At 58.1% G+C, this 18,943-nt stretch overlaps 2 protein-coding genes across 3 annotated transcripts; one reads left to right on the top strand and one right to left on the bottom strand.

Moving 5' to 3' along the window:
* The first annotated feature begins 1,915 nt into the window (after window positions 1-1,915).
* On the top strand, window positions 1,916-14,978 carry IMPDH2 (inosine monophosphate dehydrogenase 2). 2 transcript variants are annotated; one of them, XM_069866337.1, is made up of 15 exons: window positions 1,916-2,033; window positions 2,814-2,862; window positions 2,935-3,036; window positions 3,715-3,789; window positions 4,501-4,707; window positions 6,877-6,964; window positions 7,557-7,756; window positions 8,781-8,871; window positions 9,536-9,631; window positions 10,975-11,046; window positions 13,270-13,413; window positions 13,615-13,759; window positions 13,845-13,988; window positions 14,341-14,424; window positions 14,708-14,978. In XM_069866337.1, the coding sequence occupies exons 1-15, from the start codon at window positions 1,936-1,938 to the stop codon at window positions 14,727-14,729; spliced, it is 1,617 nt and encodes a 538-aa protein (XP_069722438.1). In that variant the 5' UTR covers window positions 1,916-1,935; the 3' UTR covers window positions 14,730-14,978. The 2 variants fall into 2 exon arrangements, with proteins under 2 accessions (XP_069722438.1, XP_069722439.1); XM_069866338.1 differs by lacking the exon at window positions 10,975-11,046.
* Window positions 14,979-15,369: 391 nt separating this feature from the next.
* NDUFAF3 (NADH:ubiquinone oxidoreductase complex assembly factor 3) lies at window positions 15,370-17,845 on the bottom strand. Its single transcript, XM_069865547.1, has 5 exons — window positions 17,776-17,845; window positions 17,449-17,641; window positions 16,326-16,392; window positions 15,979-16,079; window positions 15,370-15,864 (listed from the first exon to the last, which is right to left on the bottom strand). Exons 1-5 carry the CDS (start codon window positions 17,835-17,837, stop codon window positions 15,769-15,771), a joined length of 519 nt encoding a protein of 172 aa, XP_069721648.1. The 5' UTR covers window positions 17,838-17,845; the 3' UTR covers window positions 15,370-15,768.
* Between the last annotated feature and the right edge of the window lie 1,098 nt (window positions 17,846-18,943).

Raw genomic sequence — 18,943 nt, 5'->3', positions numbered from 1 at the left:
TCTGCTTCAGTCAGAACTTTGGAGCTACAGCAGCGCCATTTTTTAGTTTCCTGAACTTGTTAAATAGTGGGTTGCCTCGGAGACCCTGTCATATAAGAGCAGTGAGCTTATCTCATCTCCCCGGAGCTCCGAGGCCAGCTCTGGTATATCCCAACAAGCAAACCCACTGTCAGAAGAGGAGGCTGCTCTGTAGCTCCTTGTACAGGAACTTTTGACACCCAAACTTGTCATCCTTACCCTGGCAACAACCGAATGCTGGTTCCTCCAAGTCAGGTGGGTGTTTGTGCCCGCTCCCCTCCCATAGGCACAGTGCTCCCTGCTCCTGCTCTTCTCCAAAAGCCTCCTCCAGCTGCCCTGTGTGGCACAGGCATCGGAAAGTGCCACACTGAGCCCCTCAGCCATCCTCTTCAAAGTGTTTGTGTGCACGGCCTGACCCGGCAGCCTCTGGAACAGGGGGCTTGCGTGAGGCCAGCGTCCAGCTGGGATCCCTGGGGATCCTCCTCTGCCCCGCACGGCTCCCTCTCCTCTTTGCTTTCCATTCCTTCACGTTTCTAGACTGTTACCTGGCCCCTGCCCCCACTTCCACCCTTCTTGCAGATCCTTTCTGGCTTACAAAGTTGCTTCGGATTCTGCTGGGGCAGCTCTCTCACAAGGAAAGGCTGAGAGACCCGGGTCTGTTTAGCCGGGAGAAGAGAAGCCTGGGAGGGGATCTCGTCGGTGCTTATTAATACCTGAAGAGTGGGTGTCGGGAGGATGGGGCTGGACTCTTCTTAGTGGTGCCCAGTGAAAGGACAAGGGACAACGGGCATAGACTGGAGCACAGGAGAGATCCAAAACCCGCCTGGACACGGTCCTGTGCAGGGCCTTGAACTGGGTGACATCCACAGGGACAGTGTCACACATGCACTGGGCAGTGTCACACAGTGCCGGGCAGGACCACACATGCATCAGACAGTGTCACACAGACCTGGGTAGTGTCACATGTGCACTGGGCAGCGTCAAAAAACAGTGGACTATGTCACACGTGCACTGGGCAGTGTCACACTGTGCTGACCAGTGTCAAACAACACTGGACAGTGTCACATAGCATCAGGCAGATGTCATGTGTGCACTGGGCAGTGTCACACATGCACCAGATAGTGTCACACATGCACTCGGCAGAGTCACACATACACCAGATGGTATCACACAGTGACAGGCAGCATCGCACATGCACCGGGTAGTGTCACACATGCACTGGGCAGCGTCACACATACATCAGATAGTGTCACACAGCACCAGGCAGTGTCACACATACATCAGATAGTGTCACACAGCACCAGGCAGTGTCACACATACATCAGATAGTGTCACACAGCACCAGGCAGTGTCACACATACACCAGATAGTGTCACACAGTGCCAGGCAGTGTCACACATGCACCAGATAGTGTCACACAGTGCCAGGCAGTGTCACACATGCACCAGATAGTGTCACACAGTGCCAGGCAGTGTCACACATGCACCAGATAGTGTCACACAGTGCCAGGCAGTGTCACACATGCACCAGATAGTGTCACGCATGCACTAGGCAGTGTCACACATACACCAGATAGTGTCACACAGTGCCAGGCAGTGTCACACATGCACCAGATAGTGTCACACAGTGCCAGGCAGTGTCACACATGCACCAAATAGTGTCACGCATGCACCAGGCAGTGTCATGCATGCACTGGGCAGAGTCACACAGTGCCAGGCAGAGTCACACAGTGCCAGGCAGTGTCACACATGCACCAAATAGTGTCCCACATGCACTGGACAGTGTCCCACCGCCCCGGGCAGTGTCCCCCCTGCAGCGGGCCGTGTCCCGCGGCGCCGGGCGGGGGCCCCGGGGCGGTGTCTCCTCCGGGCCGGCAGGGGGCGCGGGGCGGCGCGGGGCGGCGCACGCGGCGGGGCGATGGCGGACTATCTGATCAGCGGCGGCACCGGCTACGTGCCCGACGACGGGCTCACGGCGCAGCAGCTCTTCAGCTGCGGGGATGGGCTCACGTACAAGTGAGGGGGCACCGCGGGGCCGGCACCGGGATAGGGGGAGCGGAACTGCGACGCGGGGACCGGGGGGCCGGGAGACCGGGACACGGGGCCGGGATAAGGGGGCCGGGAGACCGGGACATGGGGGCTGGGACCGGGATAAGGGGGAACAGAACCGGGATATAGGGGCTGGGACCGGGATAGAGGGGCTGGGACCGGGGTAGAGGGGCTGGGACCGGGGTATAGGGGCTGGGACCGGGATATAGGGGCTGGGACCGGGGTATAGGGGCTGGGACCGGGGTATAAGGGCTGGGACCGGGGTATAAGGGCTGGGACCGGGATATAAGGGCTGGGACCGGGACAGAGGGGCTGGGACCGGGACAGAGGGGCTGGGACCGGGGTATAAGGGCTGGGACCGGGATAGAGGGAAGCAGAACCGGGGTATAAGGGCTGGGACCGGGGTTTAAGGGCTGGGACCAGGATACAGGGGTTGGGACCAGGATATAAGGGCTGGGACTGGGACACTGGGGAGACCGGGACCGGAACATCGGGGAGCAGAACCAGGACACGGGGGCTGGGACCGGGATATGGGGACTGGGACGCCAGGACACAGGGATCAGGATCGGGATGTGGGGGCTGGGACATGGGGACACCGAGGAGCAGAACTAGGATATGGAGACTGGGACACAGGGAAGGGACTGGGATATAGGGACAGGGGGACAGGGAGCGGGGATCCAGCAGAGCAGGGCAGCAGGGTCTAGCAGCAGGGTGGTGGTCACTAACCCGCCTGCCCTCTACCCGCAGCGATTTCCTCATCCTCCCCGGGTACATCGATTTCACAGCAGACCAGGTGGTGAGTGGCGGGGATGAGGGGGTGGGCTGGGGCCGGTACCGGGGCCGCTGCTCACCCGCTGCCTCCCTGCAGGACCTGACCTCGGCGCTGACCAAGAGGATCACCCTGAAAACACCGCTGGTCTCCTCACCCATGGACACGGTCACCGAGGCCGGCATGGCCATCGCCATGGCGGTGAGTAGCTGCCGTTGGCGGGAGCGGGTGGGAAAGGCGTGTGAGGCGCGGGCCTGTCCGCTGCGGGGCCCCCGGCAGCCCCCTCAGCGAGGAGACGAGCTTCTCCGCGTCCCTGAGGCTGCGGGCAAGGCAGGCACGGTGAAACAGTGGAACCGTCTGCCGGGGAAGCAGTGGATCACTCTACACTGGATGCCTTTAAGTCCCGGCTTGACGGGGTGCTGGGCTGTCTCATTTAAACCGTAAATCACCTAGAAAGGTTGGACCAGATCATAGAATCATAGAATCACCAGGTTGGAAGAGACCCACCAGATCTTCGAGTCCAACCGTTCCTATCAAACACTAAAACCATGTCCCTCAGCACCTTGTCTACCCGTCCCTTAAACACCTCCAGGGAAGGTGACTCAACCACCTCCCTGGGCAGCCTCTGCCAGTGCCCAATGACCCTTTCCATGAAATATTTTTTCCTAATGTCCAGCCTAAACCTCCCCAGGCGGAGCTTGAGGCCATTCCCTCTCGTCCTAGAGGGACGAGGTGGTCCTAGAGGGCCTTCCCGACCTGGTGTTCTATGAACACAAGGGTGGCCTGGGTGGCACAGCGCTCTGTGCCCACGGCTGGATGCACTCAGTGAAGGGCCAGGCAGTTATCGCAGCCATTTACCAGCTGCCTTTGTGTTACCAGCTCACCGGGGGCATCGGCTTCATCCACCACAACTGCACACCGGAGTTCCAGGCCAACGAAGTGCGGAAAGTGAAGGTGAGTGGCCGCTCCAGGTGCTTCATGGAGGTGGGTGGTGGGGTTTGGCCCCGCAGAAGGAGCTGGGAGGGGACACCTTTAAAGTGTGCCAGCTCTTGGTGTTTTGGAGCAGTAGAATCGTAGAATCGCTGGGTTGGAAACGACCCACCCGATCATCGAGTCCAACCATTCCTATCAATCACTAAACCATGTCCCTGAGCACCTCATCCACCTGTCTTTTAAACACCTCCAGGGAAGGTGACTCAACCATCTCCCTGGGCAGCCTCTGCCAGTGCCCAGTGACCCTTTCCGTGAAATATTTTTTCCTGATATCAAGCCTGAACCTCCTCTGGCGGAGCTTGAGGCCATTCCCTCTTGTCCTGTCCCCTGTCACTTGGGAGAAGAGGCCAGCTCCATGGCTGCCTGCACAAACCTCTTGTGAGTTACGCACTATCCATGCGCAGCCTGTGATTAGAGAGCTGCCGGGCCTCCTGGTTTGGGAGTATTCCCCATAATTTCAGGAACGAGGTTAGCCTGGAGACTCTGGGGAATCTAATGCTCCCTGGGTGAGCCATAGTGCTGGTCTGGGAGTCAGCCTCTTGGTGAGCACATGGCCAGGCTGGGTGCCTGCAGACCTTTGTGAGCAGCTGCAGTAACCACTGGGCTTGTGCCTGGCTTCTGCTCGGTCTGGCAGTGCCGCTCAGCCTGGCTGCTGGATCTGCTTCTTTCCAGAAATACGAGCAAGGATTCATCACAGACCCTGTGGTGCTGAGCCCAAATGACCGAGTGCGAGATGTGTTTGAAGCGAAAGCTCGTCATGGATTCTGTGGGATTCCCATCACGGACAACGGGAAGATGGGGGGCAAACTGGTTGGGATCATTTCATCTCGAGACATTGATTTCCTGAAAGAGTCGGAGCACGACTTGCCTCTCGGCGAGGTGAGAAGGGCTTGTGAGCAGCCGGTGGATGCGAGCATCGCATTAGGAAGCGAGTGTGGCTTGTGATGAGGAGAAGGGTGAGTGTGTGGCTGTGAGGATGCTGCGCCAGCCAGAGGGAGCAACTCCGTGTTAGCTTTGTGGGTCCATCTTTAACCGTATTTCCAGGGTAGTGGCATTCATTCACACTCTCTCTGCAACTCATTCACACTCTCTCTGCAGCTCTTGTGGAGCAGATGAAAGAAAGTGGAAAGAGAGATGAAAGTGCTGTTAGTGTTTGCATGACTCCTCCTGTGGGATTGTCTTTCAGTGCTGTGGAAGCCGTTCTCTCCACGGCTGCTGCTCTCCCCTGGTTCAGTAATTAATTCCCGGTGTTCCTGGCTGCTGCTGTGGTTCCACATAGCGTGCTGGCAACGTCCAGGGCTCTGGCAACTGCGCTGTGCCCAGCAAGCCCTCCAAGGGTGCATATTTTCTGCACTGCTTTTTCCTGCGTGCCTCATCTAGGCGACTTGCTCTTTAAAACAAACCTCTAAATGTGAGGAACTGCGGCTTAGCCTTTGTTCTGCTGCACTGCCAGCCTGTCCTCGTACAGGAGAATGTTCTCTGCGATGCCGATGTTGATTCCTGTTCGATGTGGTGGTCCTGTTACACGAGCGCTGTAACAGTAGATCCGCGGCGCTGTCAGGTTACACCAGCGGTGCCTCTCGCCCAGGCTTCGCCTTGACTCACAACTATTTTTAGCTCTTGCTGGCCAAACCTGGTATCACATGCTCATCCCTGTTTGGTTTGAAATCGCCTATAAATACCTGTAACAGGAGTCCTAAACAGAGAGTAGGTTATAAAAGTGCACATGGCCCTTTGAAGAAATGCTGGCCCATTCACAGGAGCCAGATAAGAATCTCCTCTCATCCTTTATGTGAATCATTCAGTCTTGCAAAGCTGGCTTGCTGCTGTTAGCATTTGATTCTTGCCTCTGTCACCAGGCAAGGCTAAGAGGATGAAAGGTCTCTTAGATCTCTTCCTGCTCACCGTCCAGCAGTCATCTTGCTGAGCTGTTCATTGCCATCCAGTTAAACACACAGGTCTCCTGTAGCTTGCGGAGGTTGTGGATCCTGCAGGCTTAGGGACAGTGTGTTGGGATGTGTCTGTGATTCCTCCAGCATTTCCTGAGATGTGGGTTCTGTCATCGGTAGGGTTTTGGATGCATGCAGGCAGGGTGAACCTCTATCCTGATACAAAATGCCTGTTCTTATGGTGTAAATAACTAAAGCGTTCCCTCATTGTTGTCTGCAATTAATCTACCTTTGCTGAGGGTTAGGAGCGTTCCCTTTTAGCTTTCCCTGGCTGCTTTGGGAACCTTTAGGGAAACATCCTACATGAGTTTTGTGAGTGCAGAACGCTGCCAGTGGGGAGGGACCTCCAGGTCCTCTGTCAGGCCTTCTGTGTGATGTGCATTGCACTGTGTGGGGCTGTGTCTGTGTCTCCAAGGATGGAGATTTCACCGCCTCTCTGGGCCTCTTCAGTGTTTGACCATGGTCAAGGTGAAAGCTTTTTTTTGTGTACCGCATCAGATGTTCCTGTGTTCCAGCTTGTGTCCGTTGCCCCTTGCCTTTCTGCTGTGTTTTGGTGCTTGTTTGTCAGAGTGAGCGTGGGTGAGCGTGTTTGTTTGGATTGAGGCGACTCCTTCGCCCCGTTGACCTTGCCAGCAGCAGGGGGTTATTCTGGGCAGAGCCCTTCCCGAGCCTGTGCGCTGGGGATCGCTGCCTGAAAATGAGCTTGGGGGTAGCGTTTCTGCCAGAACGGCATGGGACTGGGGAGGCTTCTCCAGCCCTTATTTGCCTGTGCTCTATTAAAAGGCAGGGCCGTTTGGGTGACATCCCAAACAAGGGTCATCTGAGAGTTGTCCCTTGCTTCTAGGTGCTCTCTTCGGCTTGCTGAGGCCCTCTGCCATCTCCTGTTTTCACTACACCAATGGGTTTGGGCTGCTTGCAAGGAGGGGACAGCACATTGGAGGCTGTTCCTGGGGGCGCGTTGCTGTGCCGTGGGCTCCTTTTGTCTGTAGAGCACTCCCACATGGCTCCTGCCTCGCGTTTCACGTGGGCTGAGAGGTTTGTTATTTTCAGATCCGTGCGAAGGAGTTCTTGTGACTTTCTATCTTCTCCCTCCCACTAGATTATGACGAAGCGGGAGGACCTTGTTGTGGCCCCGGCTGGCGTAATGTTAAAAGAAGCGAATGAAATCCTGCAAAGGAGTAAAAAAGGTACCTGAAAATGTCTGTGTCACAAGGGAGGGCTGTGGAGGTGCTGGGCCGGGAGCAGCAGTGGGTGAACGTGAGCACGCGTCTGCGCGTGGGTGGAGCGTGGAAGGGCTGCATTCCAGCACACGGAGAGGCCAGTGAGGAGAGAGTGCCCGCAGCCCTCTGCCAGGGTACAGAGTTCACGTGCGTTCATCTCAAATCCGTTTGAAGCTGAGGGATTCTTGGCAGCCCAGGAGTTGAAGAGCGCTTGGCTGTCCAGGCACACATCTTCAGTTTTCTGTCCTGGCCTGTACGTTTTGGCACTCAATTCAACTCTCTTAGGGTTTGGTAGTTTGACTTTTAACATGGTATTATGGGTCTAATTATTAAAAAAGACTTTTTCTATGGCCAGTGTGAAAATACTTAGTCCTTCTCCAGTTCTGCAAGCGCTTTGCTCTGTTTCCCGAGCCAGGGCTGCGGGATTTGGTAACAGACTTCTTGGAGTCTCCACCTTGTACCAGTTGCTGCCTGCCTGATGCTCCTGGTCTGCCACACCGCTCCAGGCTCTCTGTCTCCTGCAGAAATCTGCAGTGATGTTCTTTCTGTTTGTTTCAAGGCAAGCTGCCAATTGTTAATGAAGATGACGAGCTGGTGGCTATAATTGCCCGCACCGATCTCAAGAAGAACAGGGACTACCCTCTAGCGTCTAAGGATTCCAAGAAGCAGCTGCTCTGTGGTGCCGCTATCGGGACCCATGAAGACGACAAGTACCGGCTGGACCTCCTGGTGCAGGCTGGCGTGGATGCCGTAGTGCTGGTGAGGCACCTCTTGGGTGGGCCGAGGGTCTGATTTGAGTGAATCTCTCTGACAGCGAGGCAGCATCGTGGCACGTGCTGCCTTTGTTACAGGTCCTTCTGTTTTACAGCAGTCCTCTCAGTCTAATTCAGTTTGGAGTCCTCCAATAAGAGGATTCCTCTTGCTTTGGGAGATTTGTGGCCACATGAGGGTGTGTAGGGTGCATCGAAGTCCCAAAGGCTGAGAAAAGAAATGCTCTTAGTTAATACAGAGTCTTCTACAAATGCTTCTTGCAGTCTGCCACCATCCTCTTTGCTGTTCCTAACTAGTTTTGGTTATTTGGCTTCTTAAAGTGTCCCTTCAACTGATTGATGTTGCTGTGTTATTCTTTTAACCACCTATGAGTGGTCAGCCTGGAGCTGCTTGTCCCCTTGTGGCCTCTCAAGCTTTTGGGCACAGCAGTCACTGCCTGTATTTGCACATTGGTTTTTCCCATCGATCGTTAGCTTGCAAGTCCACCATGCTCCAAGGGCTTGGCTGAGCAGCGCTGTGGCTGGAAATGTTTAACAGACGCTGGGTCATGGACGCTGGCAGGGCCTGAGCGCTTGCTGGCCAGCAGCTGGTATTTCAGTGGCTCTGCTGCGCAGCAGGGAGAGATGCGTCCCCCCGCCAGCCCTTCAGGGCTTCACAACCAACATTCACCGTCTCACCTGTAGTCTGAGACGGGGCTGATGGTGTCCTGGTGGCAGAGCCACTTGGTTCTTCGCCACAGCCAGATGTGCTGCCACTTGTCTGTTGTTGAAGCTGCAGGATTTAAGTGTGAAGGATATTAGCGAGGTCTTCACAATAAGCTGCCTTGCCCAGGGAAGGTACGTTACTGTCTCGGCAGCAGCTTCTCCTCTGGTTCTGTGCTCAGTCTGGAGAGGTATTTTGCCCACTTAGCAGAGACCCTGATAAGCAGAGCAAGGATCCGAGGCTCTTCCGAAGCTTCACTTGTAATCTTCTGGAGAAATTGTGGTTGGGATTGGTTTTCTTTCTGTTGCAGGATTCCTCTCAGGGGAACTCCATCTTCCAGATCAACATGATAAAATATATTAAGGAGAAATACCCCAACCTACAAGTCATTGGAGGAAACGGTAGGCGTGTGTTGAAGATTATTCTTGACTTTAATGTTTGTTTCTTAGAGAGAGAGCTGCAGGGATGTGACTGAAATGATCCTCTTGGTAAACATCTGTGAGCTTAAAATGGTTTCCTATCACTCGTGGAGCAGAGCAAGACCATTCTGCAGACACAGGGCAGTGCCCTGCTCCTGCCACAGCTGCTAATACTTTTTGAAACTTTTGTTCTGCAGCTCATCAGCCTCTCTAGCATACCAGTTCAAAATTTTGGGTAATAATAATAGTTAATGTTGCCTAATGTTGAAATCTGATGGAAAATTTCCCTGCCTCCTGACAGCAGAGCTCAGCAGTCCGTGTCTTTACCCAGCCAGTGCATCACTGGCGCTGCTGTTAGCCTGGTGTGGCCCAAAGAGTGCTTGGCACAGTGAAGCAACCTCTGCTACCACAGCCTCGGAGCGTGAGCATGTTGCGGAGTAGCCTGAAGGACCAGTGTCACCTCATGCACTGGGGACAGCTGGGACAGAAACCCGCTGCTGCTTTTGCAGCCAGGCCTGGCTCTGACACAGGGTGGAGCTGGTGCCTTGGGTGAGGGCGTTTGCAGCCATGGGGAAAGGCACCAGGCAGAGCGGTGTTGCGCGCAAATCTGCTTGTGTTTCTTCAAACCAGTTTCTGCTCTCCACAGTTGTGACCGCGGCTCAGGCCAAGAACCTCATTGACGCGGGGGTCGATGCTTTGAGAGTCGGGATGGGCAGTGGCTCCATCTGCATCACGCAGGAAGGTGAGAGAGATCAGCTATCTCTTAAATAGGCTCAAGATGTCTGTTTATTAATAGAGATTCCCTGTTGAAAGCACCATAGCCAGGATGGAATTCTCCTGTTGTAAGGGCAGTGTCCAGCCACAAGCCTTCTTTCACCCCATTCGTCCAGGATGTTCTCATCACCTGGGTCAAACCTTTGGGGTGGCAGCAGCAGCAAAGGCATTTCCCAGTACTGACCGAGGCTGAGTAGAGCAAGTGTGGGACGCGTGGCTTTGCCCAAGAGGAGCCGCTGGCTTGGTGTGGGATGGGGCTGGCGGGCAGCTCTGCAGGGAGAGGGACTTACCGGGTGAAGTGCACTGGGCTGTCTGTTGCCTTTCCCTCTGGCAGCAGTGTGCGTGATGCTTCAGAATTGGTCTGCCGGGCTCGATGCGTTCCTGCAGTTTTCAGGCCAAAACGGGATTTCTGGCCGTTGTCTCAGCAGAAAGCCAGAGCTTGTGTGGGGCAGGGGCTGGGTGGTCATCCTCAGCAAAAAGGGGCATCCCCAGGGCCTGGAGAAAGGCTGCTTTGAGGACAGGCTCAGTTCTTGTGTTTTGAACGTGGCAGGCGAGGCGCACAGCGGTGGTGGAGGCTCTGCAGCCCACAAACGCGGCCCCTATCTGCTTTGCTCCTTGGTCCGTGCCCCAAGAGGCAGCAAGAGGGTAGCTGATGGCTAAAAGCACTGCATTAGCTCTGCCAAACCCAGCACAAATCCTTTGAGCAGCCCTCAAGCTTAGGCTGCTTTACCTGCCATGGGAGCACAGGCTGTGTGGGCTTCCCAGTCAGGGCAGTCTGTCTCGGTGACATTTCTAGGGAGGTGGTGGTGTCCTTGGGCTGTGACGCTTCCTTAGCCAGAGCAGAACCAGGACATGTGTCCTTCTCTGGCTCCGAGGCAGAGGACCTGCTGGGGCTTGCTCCGTTCCGCATCAGCGATGAACAACGCCAGAAGGTGCCTCTCCCTGCTGCCAAAGGAGGTGGGGTTGGGTGCTTGTTTTGGCGGGGGGAACAGAGCAGAGGTAGAATGTGGCACTTCACAGGAGACGTAGTTGCAAAACTCTTTAACCACAGGTCCTCAGGTTTTTGTCCCCTTTTGGTCTTCTGGCTAGGGAGGTCATCTCTCTGGATGGCTGCTGGGGCAGGGCGAGCATGTGCTGCGCACAGCCGGGCCTGGCTTGGATCTGGCCGCTGGCTTGGCTGGGGTTGGAAAGGGATGCAAGGTCAGCTCTGTCCCACACCGTATGCTCTGCCTAGTAGCAGGTCACTGCTGGGGTCCTTTGTTCTGCTGCTGTTCTTCTGTCTCTAAAATGTGTGTGTTTGTTTTTGTTTAGCTGCTCCAAAGATCCCTCCAGACCTAAAGTCCCACAGCCCCAAATGCCCTTCTACTGTCACGGGCACCTATAGTAAGTCACTTGCCCTGTTCCCAACCCTAATTACGTGTCTTGAAGCAGGACCCTGATTTGGCTGCACATGGCCCTACTGCTTGTTTGAGAATAATTTAGCTGTAGATGCACTTGGGGTTTTGTGGCTTTGGATACTGGTTTTGAATCTGAAATGGAAGCTGAGAAGCCTTTCTGAATTCCTAAAGCAGAGTCTGAATTGTTAAAGCTGAGGGCACTCAGGCTCGTCCACCCTCCACTCCAAAATCCGGTTCAGGAGCCTGACTGAGCTTCCTGGTGGAATCTTCTGGATCTCTAGCTGGGCATATCCCAGCTGATCCAGTGCTGGGAGGTGACTCCTGAGCAACAGTTCTCAGTCCTGCTCTAAATCTGGCCCCAGCTGCAGGGAAGTTATGCACTGGCTAAGCTTCACTTGAAGCCAGCTCCCCCAAGGCTGCAGAGGGACCTAAACTGTGTACAGCTACCTTGGCAGCTGTGTACCAGAACCACATCTTTCCCCACCTTTCCATCTTTCAACCTGTGGAGAGAAAGGGCTCTTCCCCTGCCCAGCACAGGGTGCAGCGCTGTCTGCTCTGTACTTCTCTGATGCTATTGGATCGAGCAACCGTGCGAGGCGACCCTTGGGTTTTGCCCTTTCTCCTCATTCTGACACACCTCAAAGGGAAAAGAGGTTTCTGTTGAAGATCCTGGAAGGTTTTCTTTAGCAGATGGTCTTGTAGGGCCACCCTTTGCAGATACGCTAAAAAAGACAAACCCTCACCCAGACCACTTGGCGTGTGTGTGCTCTAAACCTGCTTTGGAAGCCTGCGCTCTGAAGCTGTGACGCTGGGCACTGGGACACTCGGAACGCTGTGGTGCTCCCAGGGGCCCTGAGCTGTGCTGTTCCTTAAAGGGCTGGTCTTCATGGTTGCTCTTTTGAGGTTTCTGCAGGCCTCATGCTGTCTGTGGTAGAATCCCGTACACCCTGGAGGGCAGGCCCTCCAAAATCAGGTGCTTCTCTCTACAGAGCTCTTCACTCGCAGCATTTTGCAGCCAAACGTGGCCTTGAGCAGTGCAGTACCGAGCGAGACCACCTCTTTAAGACTAACGGCCTTCCTATTACAGCTGGCAGACTCTCCCTGGCTGGCTGAGCCCTAGCTTAACACCAAGGTTGGTTTGATTAAAATCAGTTCGTTCATGATCCGAGCCTGGAGTCTGGCTTCCCTCTCTCAGTTGCTGCTGAGAACTGGGAATGGGGCAGCTTTAGACTCCCGGCCTTGGGAAAACTCTGCCAGGGACGTGCTCTGCCAGCGCTGCTGCCGGGCAGGCTAACCCGCACCTGGAGTCCACGCTACGAGGCACTAATTCTGCATGGCCATAAACTTACCCGGTGTATCCAACTAACCATGACTGGAGAGAAGGCTTCCACTTAATTGTGGGGAAGGGAGGTCTCCCTCAGAGAAGCTTATCTCCGCGTACTTGCATGCCTGTGGCTGACAGATGTGTTACCAGGCGTGCCCTGTGCTGGTTTTCCCTTGCACGATGGGAAGCCTCTCGCTGCTACCAACTGGGAAGAGCAGGTAAATCCAAACCTGGTAACTCCCTTCCTATGGGGCAGCTAAACTTGACAGAATCTTTGCTGTGTTGCAGAGCAGGAACAGAAGTTATTTCCTGTAAGCCATCAAATCATCCTGCTCGTTTCCTTTTCCACTGCTGCATGTGTGTGGATGCAGATGTATATATATAAATATCTATCTGTATATATATATACATACAGCTCTCCCCCAGCCAGCTGCCTTTCCATGCAAGCAGCACATCATACAGCGGCTGGGTGTTCGGAGAAGGGGTCTGGCACCGCTAGGAGGGAGCCAGCGGTGGGACGTGGCTACGTGCCAGGGATGCTCTGGAGAGGGGCTTTTGGAGTCTGCTCTGCTTCTTTCCCGAGCTCCTCACACGTCTGTTGGGCACCAGCACGAGCCACGCGTGTCGGCTGCTCCCAGGCCAAAGACCCCGCTCCCAAGGTCACCCACAGCTTTTTGGAGTTGAGGGTCGCGAGGATGTCCCAGCAGGCATCTCCTGGGCATCCACTTCTCTTGCAACTCGGCCTAGGGAAGGAGCATCCAGGGATTTGTGCGTTCCCGAGTGCTGGAGCATGTGTGTGCTGGAAGCCTTAAATGGGCCTGCTGGGGAAGGAACGCGCTGCTGCGTGGGAGCTGAGCTTTCCTTTTGCTGTCTCCCTGCCTGCAGTGCTGGCGTGCGGCCGCCCCCAGGCCACGGCGGTGTACAAGGTGTCCGAATACGCCCGGAGATTCGGTGTCCCCGTGATTGCGGACGGAGGGATCCAGACGGTTGGACACATTGCGAAGGCCCTCGCGCTGGGGGCCTCCACAGGTGAGCGACGCGTCGGGCACGTTGGAGGGAGCCTCACAGGAATGGTTTCCATACGGCAGCAGATTCCGGGCACGAGGACGTGAACCTGCCTGCTGGGGGCACGGGGGATGCAGCACCGCGCTGTGCCCAGCGACCCTGAGGGTTTTGCGGCCCCGGCTTTCCTGCTGCTGACAAGCTGTTCTTGGTGGTCTCTTGTGCTAGTGATGATGGGCTCTCTCCTGGCTGCCACCACCGAGGCCCCAGGCGAGTACTTCTTCTCGGATGGGATTAGGCTGAAGAAATACCGTGGCATGGGCTCACTAGATGCCATGGACAAGAACTTAGGCAGCCAGAACCGGTATTTCAGGTAAGAGATAGTGCTTTGGGGTAGCAGGTTGAGCTTTTGGGGCTTCTCTGCTTCATAAACTTCCTTGATTTGTGCCCCCGCGCAGCGAGACGGACAAAATCAAAGTGGCGCAGGGTGTCTCCGGTGCAGTGCAGGACAAGGGCTCTATCCACAAGTTCATTCCATACTTGATTGCTGGGATCCAGCATTCCTGCCAGGATATTGGTGCCAAGAGCCTGACCCAAGTGCGGTGAGTGCTTCTCCTTGCTTCTGCTCTGGTTAGGCCCCGTTTGGGGTCCCTAGGCAAGCTGTACCCAAGCTGCTGTGTGTTCTGACCTTGCTGTAGCCCTCTTCCCTCTTCTCAGGGATCTGCCAGCCCCCAGGGATGCAGGAGCGAGGTCTCCTGTGGCAGGGTCAGCTGCCTGGGTTTGAAACGTTGGGGTTACCTTGCTCTGCCTGGCTTAAGAGCACAGCAAAGACTTTTCTGGCTGCAGCTGGAGGAGCCAGTGTCCCTCGTCCCAGCTGCTGCAGCTGAATGCGTGTCAGAGCACTGTCTCCCCTGGACTCTTGGCTGGTTTGTGACTGGTGTTCTCCCCCCTCAGAGCCATGATGTACTCGGGAGAGCTGAAGTTTGAGAAGAGGACGACATCTGCCCAGGTGGAGGGAGGGGTGCATGGCCTCCACTCGTAAGTGCTTGTGACAGGAACCCCGCTTTCCCCGGGGCAGGCATCGGGGTGGGGTTAACCACAGCCATCCTGTGCTGCTAGCAGAGCTGCAGCCTTGGCCTCCAGCCTGGGCCGGTGCTCCTCTCGCAAGGCGTGAGCAGACGAGCTGCTGGCGGCCAGTGTGCCGGGTCCTTCCTCGCCATGGGCCAGCAGTCCAGGAGCCGTTCCTAACTGCGTCTTTGGTGCTTGCCCTGGGTGAGGTGGATCAGTAAAAGGCCTCTCTGGTTTGCTGCTCCCCTCGCAGGTATGAGAAGCGCCTTTTCTGAAGGAGGGCCGCCTGTGTCTGTCATCGTGCCACTCGGCACTGCACCACCACCTGCAGGAGCTGCTCTTGCTGCAGAAGGATCGTTACTCTGTAGAGTGCCTGGAGCTCCCCGTGTCCCTTGGCTGCTTCATCGCCACCTGAGAGGGCCCAGCCCCTGCCCAGGAGCAGTGACCCTGGGCTGGTGCCTGGAGCCTTGCACGTGTTGGCCGTGTTTTAGAATAAAAGAGGAAAAGATGTGCAGTCGGCGTCAGCCCGGAGCCTCTTCCTTCTGTTCTGCCTCCATTCTCCTTCCTTTGCTCTCTCCTTCGCGAGCAGACAACGGCCCCAGAAGGGACACTGTGCACGTGAGGGGGAAGAGGGGTACAGCCCCGAGACCAGGAGGAGTGAATAATGCAGTGCAGAGCGTTCAAAAAAAGGAAAACCTTCCTGAGGGTAGAAAGCAAGTGGCTGTTGGGCAAGAAAGCGAGAAGCAAAGGATACAGATGTTGCAGGGCTGTACCAAACCCTCCAGGAGAGCCCGGGTCAGGCCAGCGCCCCTGGCACCACACGCTGCCCAGGAGCTGCTGCAGCCACAGCCCCACCGCCCGGCCAGCTCCACAGAGGCAGCGAGCACCCCGTTAGAGTCATTAACCACCACGCAATTGCTTTGTACTTCCACTTTACAAGTATTTTCCTTGCGGAGCCCCAAACGTGCCCGGAGGTGTAGAGCTCAACCCCACCAGCTTCCACCCTCCCTCGAGGTGACAGCTTCTTGCTGCCAAGGCACCGGGCAACACCCCAGCGGAACCACAGGGCTGCGGGTGCGGTGCTGCCGGCTCTGCTCGTGCCTCGTGCCGAGCTCTACAGCCCCCAGCACGGATCGGAAGCTGAGAAGCCAGGGACTTCAAGGCAGAGCTGAGCCCACGCATTTTGTAACACCATCCTACGCACAGAGCCACCACCCAGCCCGCAGCTCCGACAGTTCAGGTCCGAAGCGTCTCTCCATCACGAGCAGTGACGCCTGGGGGCTTCGGGCAGGCAAGGGAAGAGCTGCTCAGCCCTTACATCCCCACGTAGGTGCCTCGTGGAGGGATGAGCCCGGCGGCTGCCAGTCGTTTTTCAGTCGTTAGGAAGTTGAAGGTCGCGCAGGCATTTGGCTGTGAAACAGAAAAGGGAGGGAGTGAAGCCCCAGCCTTTCCCACAGGGCACGGGGCCCCTTCCCTGAGCCCCAGGAGAGACTCCCCGTGGCCTTCCCCTTCCCCGCTCCTCACCGTGTCCTGCACCTCCACGGCGATCCCGCACTCCCGCATCTGCTTCAGGACGGTGGGATGGAGCCGCTCCACCCTGTCCCCTGTGCCCAGCACCAGGATCTCTGCGAGCAGGACGTGACCGCGGGGCAAGGGCGGGCAGAGCCGAGCTGGGCTGCCCCGGCCCAGAGCTCCCCGAGCCACACAGGGGAAACCCTGCCCCCCTGTGCCCCCTCTTGCCCCCCTGTGCCCATCCAGCTGCCCCCCTGTGCCCCCTCTTGCCCTGCTGTGCATCCTCCAGCCCCCTCGTTAACCTCCTTGTCCCACTGTGTCCCCCACTGTGCCCCCCATGCCCCTCCTGCCCCCCATACCGATCTGGGGTGCGAGCAGGCGGAACAGCGAGAGGCTCTCATAAGAGATGTCCCGGTAGGAGCCGACCTGGGGGGACAGGGAAGAGCGGGGTGAGAGGGGACATGGGGGGGAGAGGGGACATGGTGGGGAGAGGGGAAACGGGGGAGAGAGGGGATATGGGGTAAAGGGGACATGGGGGAGAGGGAACATGCGGAAGAGGGGACATGGACGGAGAGGAGACATGGAGGGGAGAGAGGACATGGGAGAGGGTCATGGGGGAGAGGGGACATGGAGGAAGAGGGACATGGAGGAAGAGGGACATGGGGGAGAGGGGACATGCAGAAGAGGGGACATGAGGGGAGAGGGGACATGAGGGGAGAGGGGACATGGAGGGGAGAGAGGATATGGAGGGGAGAGAGGACATGGGGGGGAGGGGACATGGAGGAAGAGGGACATGGGGGAGAGGGGACATGGGGGGAGAGGGTCATGGGGGAGAGGGGACATGGAGGGGAGAGAGGATATGGAGGGGAGAGGGGACATGGAGGGGGGAGGGGACATGGAGGGAGAGGGTCATGGGGGAGAGGGGACATGGGAGGAGAGGGGACATGGAGGGGAGAGAGGAGATGAAGTTGAGAGGAGACTTGGGGAGAGGGGACACGAGGGTGAGGGGGGACATGGGGGGAGAGGGGACACGGGGGAGAGGGGACATGGAAAGGGGACATGGGGAAGAGGGGACATAGGCGGGAGAGGACATGAGGGAGAGGGGACATGGGGAAGAGGGGACATGGAGGGGAGAGAACATGGGGGAGACGGGACATGGGGAAGAGGGGACATGGTGGGGAGAGAGGACATGGAGGGGAGAGGAGACATGGGGGAAGAGGGGACATGGAGGGGGGAGAAAGGACATGGAGGGGAGAGGGGACGTGGGGGAGTGGGGACATGAGGGTGAGGGGGGACATGGGGGAGAGGGGACATGGCGGGGAGAGGGGACATGGAAAGGGGACATAGAGAAGAGGGGACATAGAGGGGAGAGGACATGAGGGAGAGGGGACATAGGGGGTTGAGGACATGAGGAAGAGGGGACATGGGAAGAGGGGTCATGGTGGGGAGGGGACATGCGGGAGCGGGCCGGGGGCCGCTCACGTTCCACTGCAGGATGGCCCGGGGCAGGATGGCGCACGGTCCCACCACCACGTCGCCGCTGACGGTGAAGCCGCGGCCGCTGTAGCCTTCGACGAAGAGGGTTCCGGGCGCCTCGGGCTCCAGCACCGTCACCCGGGTGCGCTGGTACAGCTCGTCGTCCGCCGGGGTCAGCCGGTGCCACCGGATCGGCGCTCTGCGGGGGCGGGCGGCGCCGCTGGGTCACGGCGACGCCCCCTCCGCCTCCCCCGGTCCCCGCACCCGGAACCCCCGGTGCCCGCGCCCCCCCCCCCACCCCGCGGCCCCCGGGCCCGGTGACCCTGCCCGTACCCGCCCGCCGCCCTCCGCGCGGCCGGACCGAGCGGCCTCAGCGCCCTCAGCGCCGCCGCCATCGCCGCCACCGCGGCCTCCCGAGCGCCCCCCGGCGGCCGCGGGCAGCGCCCCCCCCCCCGCCCCGGGACCGGGACCCGCCGCCTCCGCCCGCAGCGAAACCGAAAGCGGCGGCGGGGCGGGGCCCAGGTGAGCGGGCAGCAGCCGCGGGGAGCCCGCCGGGACCGGGGGCAGCGGGGAGCGGGGGTCCCTCCGCTCGGGGAACGGGGATCCCACGGCTCACCCGGCCCCAGCTGCACCGGGGAACGGGGCCTCTCTGCTCGCCCAGCCGCGGGGAGCAGCGGGGAACGGGGATCCCTCTGCTCACCCAATCCCGGGGAACGGGGATCCCTCTGCTCAAGGAACGGGGATCCCTCTGCGCTCCCAGTCCCGGGGAATGGGGATCCCTCTGCTCACCCAATCCCGGGGAACGGGGATCCCTCTGCTCGCCCAATCCCGGGGAACAGGGATCCCTCTGCTCAAGGAACAGGGTTCCCTCTGCTCGCCCAATCCTGGGGAACGGGGATCCCTCTGCTCTGGGAATAGGGATCCCTCTGCTCACCCAATCCCGGGGAACGGGGATCCCTCTGCTCGCCCAATCCCGGGGAACAGGGATCCCTCTGCTCGCCCAATCCTGGGGAACGGGGATCCCTCTGCTCTGGGAATAGGGATCCCTCTGCTTGCCCAATCCCGGGGAATGGGGATCCCTCTGCTCAGGGAACAGGGATCCCTCTGCTTGCCCAGTCCCAGGGAATGGGGATCCCTCTGCTCAGGGAACAGGGATCCCTCTGCTCACCCAGTCCCAGGGAACGGGGATCCCTCTGCTCAGGGAACAGGGATCCCTCTGCTCACCCAGTCCCAGGGAATGGGGATCCCTCTGCTCAGGGAACGGGGATCCCTCTGCTCACCCAATCCCGGGGAACAGGGATCCCTCTGCTCAGGGAATGGGGATCCCTCTGCTCGCCCAGTCCCTGGGAACGGGGATGCTCACCCAGACCCACCAGAGCCCCAGTGCACAGTGGGTGACCAAGGCTGAGCCCCCCGAGTTGCTGCCACCCTTCGCAGGCACCACAGGCTGCTCCCGGCTGTGCTCGGTGGGGCCGGGGCTGCAGGGGAGCAGGGCTTGAGG

This window comes from Phaenicophaeus curvirostris, chromosome 11 (assembly GCF_032191515.1).
Source record: "Phaenicophaeus curvirostris isolate KB17595 chromosome 11, BPBGC_Pcur_1.0, whole genome shotgun sequence".
Taxonomy (NCBI): domain Eukaryota; kingdom Metazoa; phylum Chordata; class Aves; order Cuculiformes; family Cuculidae; genus Phaenicophaeus; species Phaenicophaeus curvirostris.
This window is presented reverse-complemented; position numbering and strand designations above follow the sequence as displayed.

Coding starts and splice junctions, on each gene's coding strand:
- IMPDH2 (XM_069866337.1), top strand. CDS start 1,936: ATGGCGGACTATCTGATCAGCGGCGGCACCGGCTACGTGCCCGACGAC. Junction 13,414..13,614: donor CGCGCTGGGGGCCTCCACAG/GTGAGCGACGCG, acceptor CTCTTGTGCTAG/TGATGATGGGCTCTCTCCTG. Junction 13,989..14,340: donor AAGAGCCTGACCCAAGTGCG/GTGAGTGCTTCT, acceptor CTCCCCCCTCAG/AGCCATGATGTACTCGGGAG.
- NDUFAF3 (XM_069865547.1), bottom strand. CDS start 17,837: ATGGCGGCGGCGCTGAGGGCGCTGAGGCCGCTCGGTCCGGCCGCGCGG. Junction 16,080..16,325: donor CCTGCTCGCACCCCAGATCG/GTATGGGGGGCA, acceptor TCCTGCTCGCAG/AGATCCTGGTGCTGGGCACA. Junction 15,865..15,978: donor CCGTGGAGGTGCAGGACACG/GTGAGGAGCGGG, acceptor TCTGTTTCACAG/CCAAATGCCTGCGCGACCTT.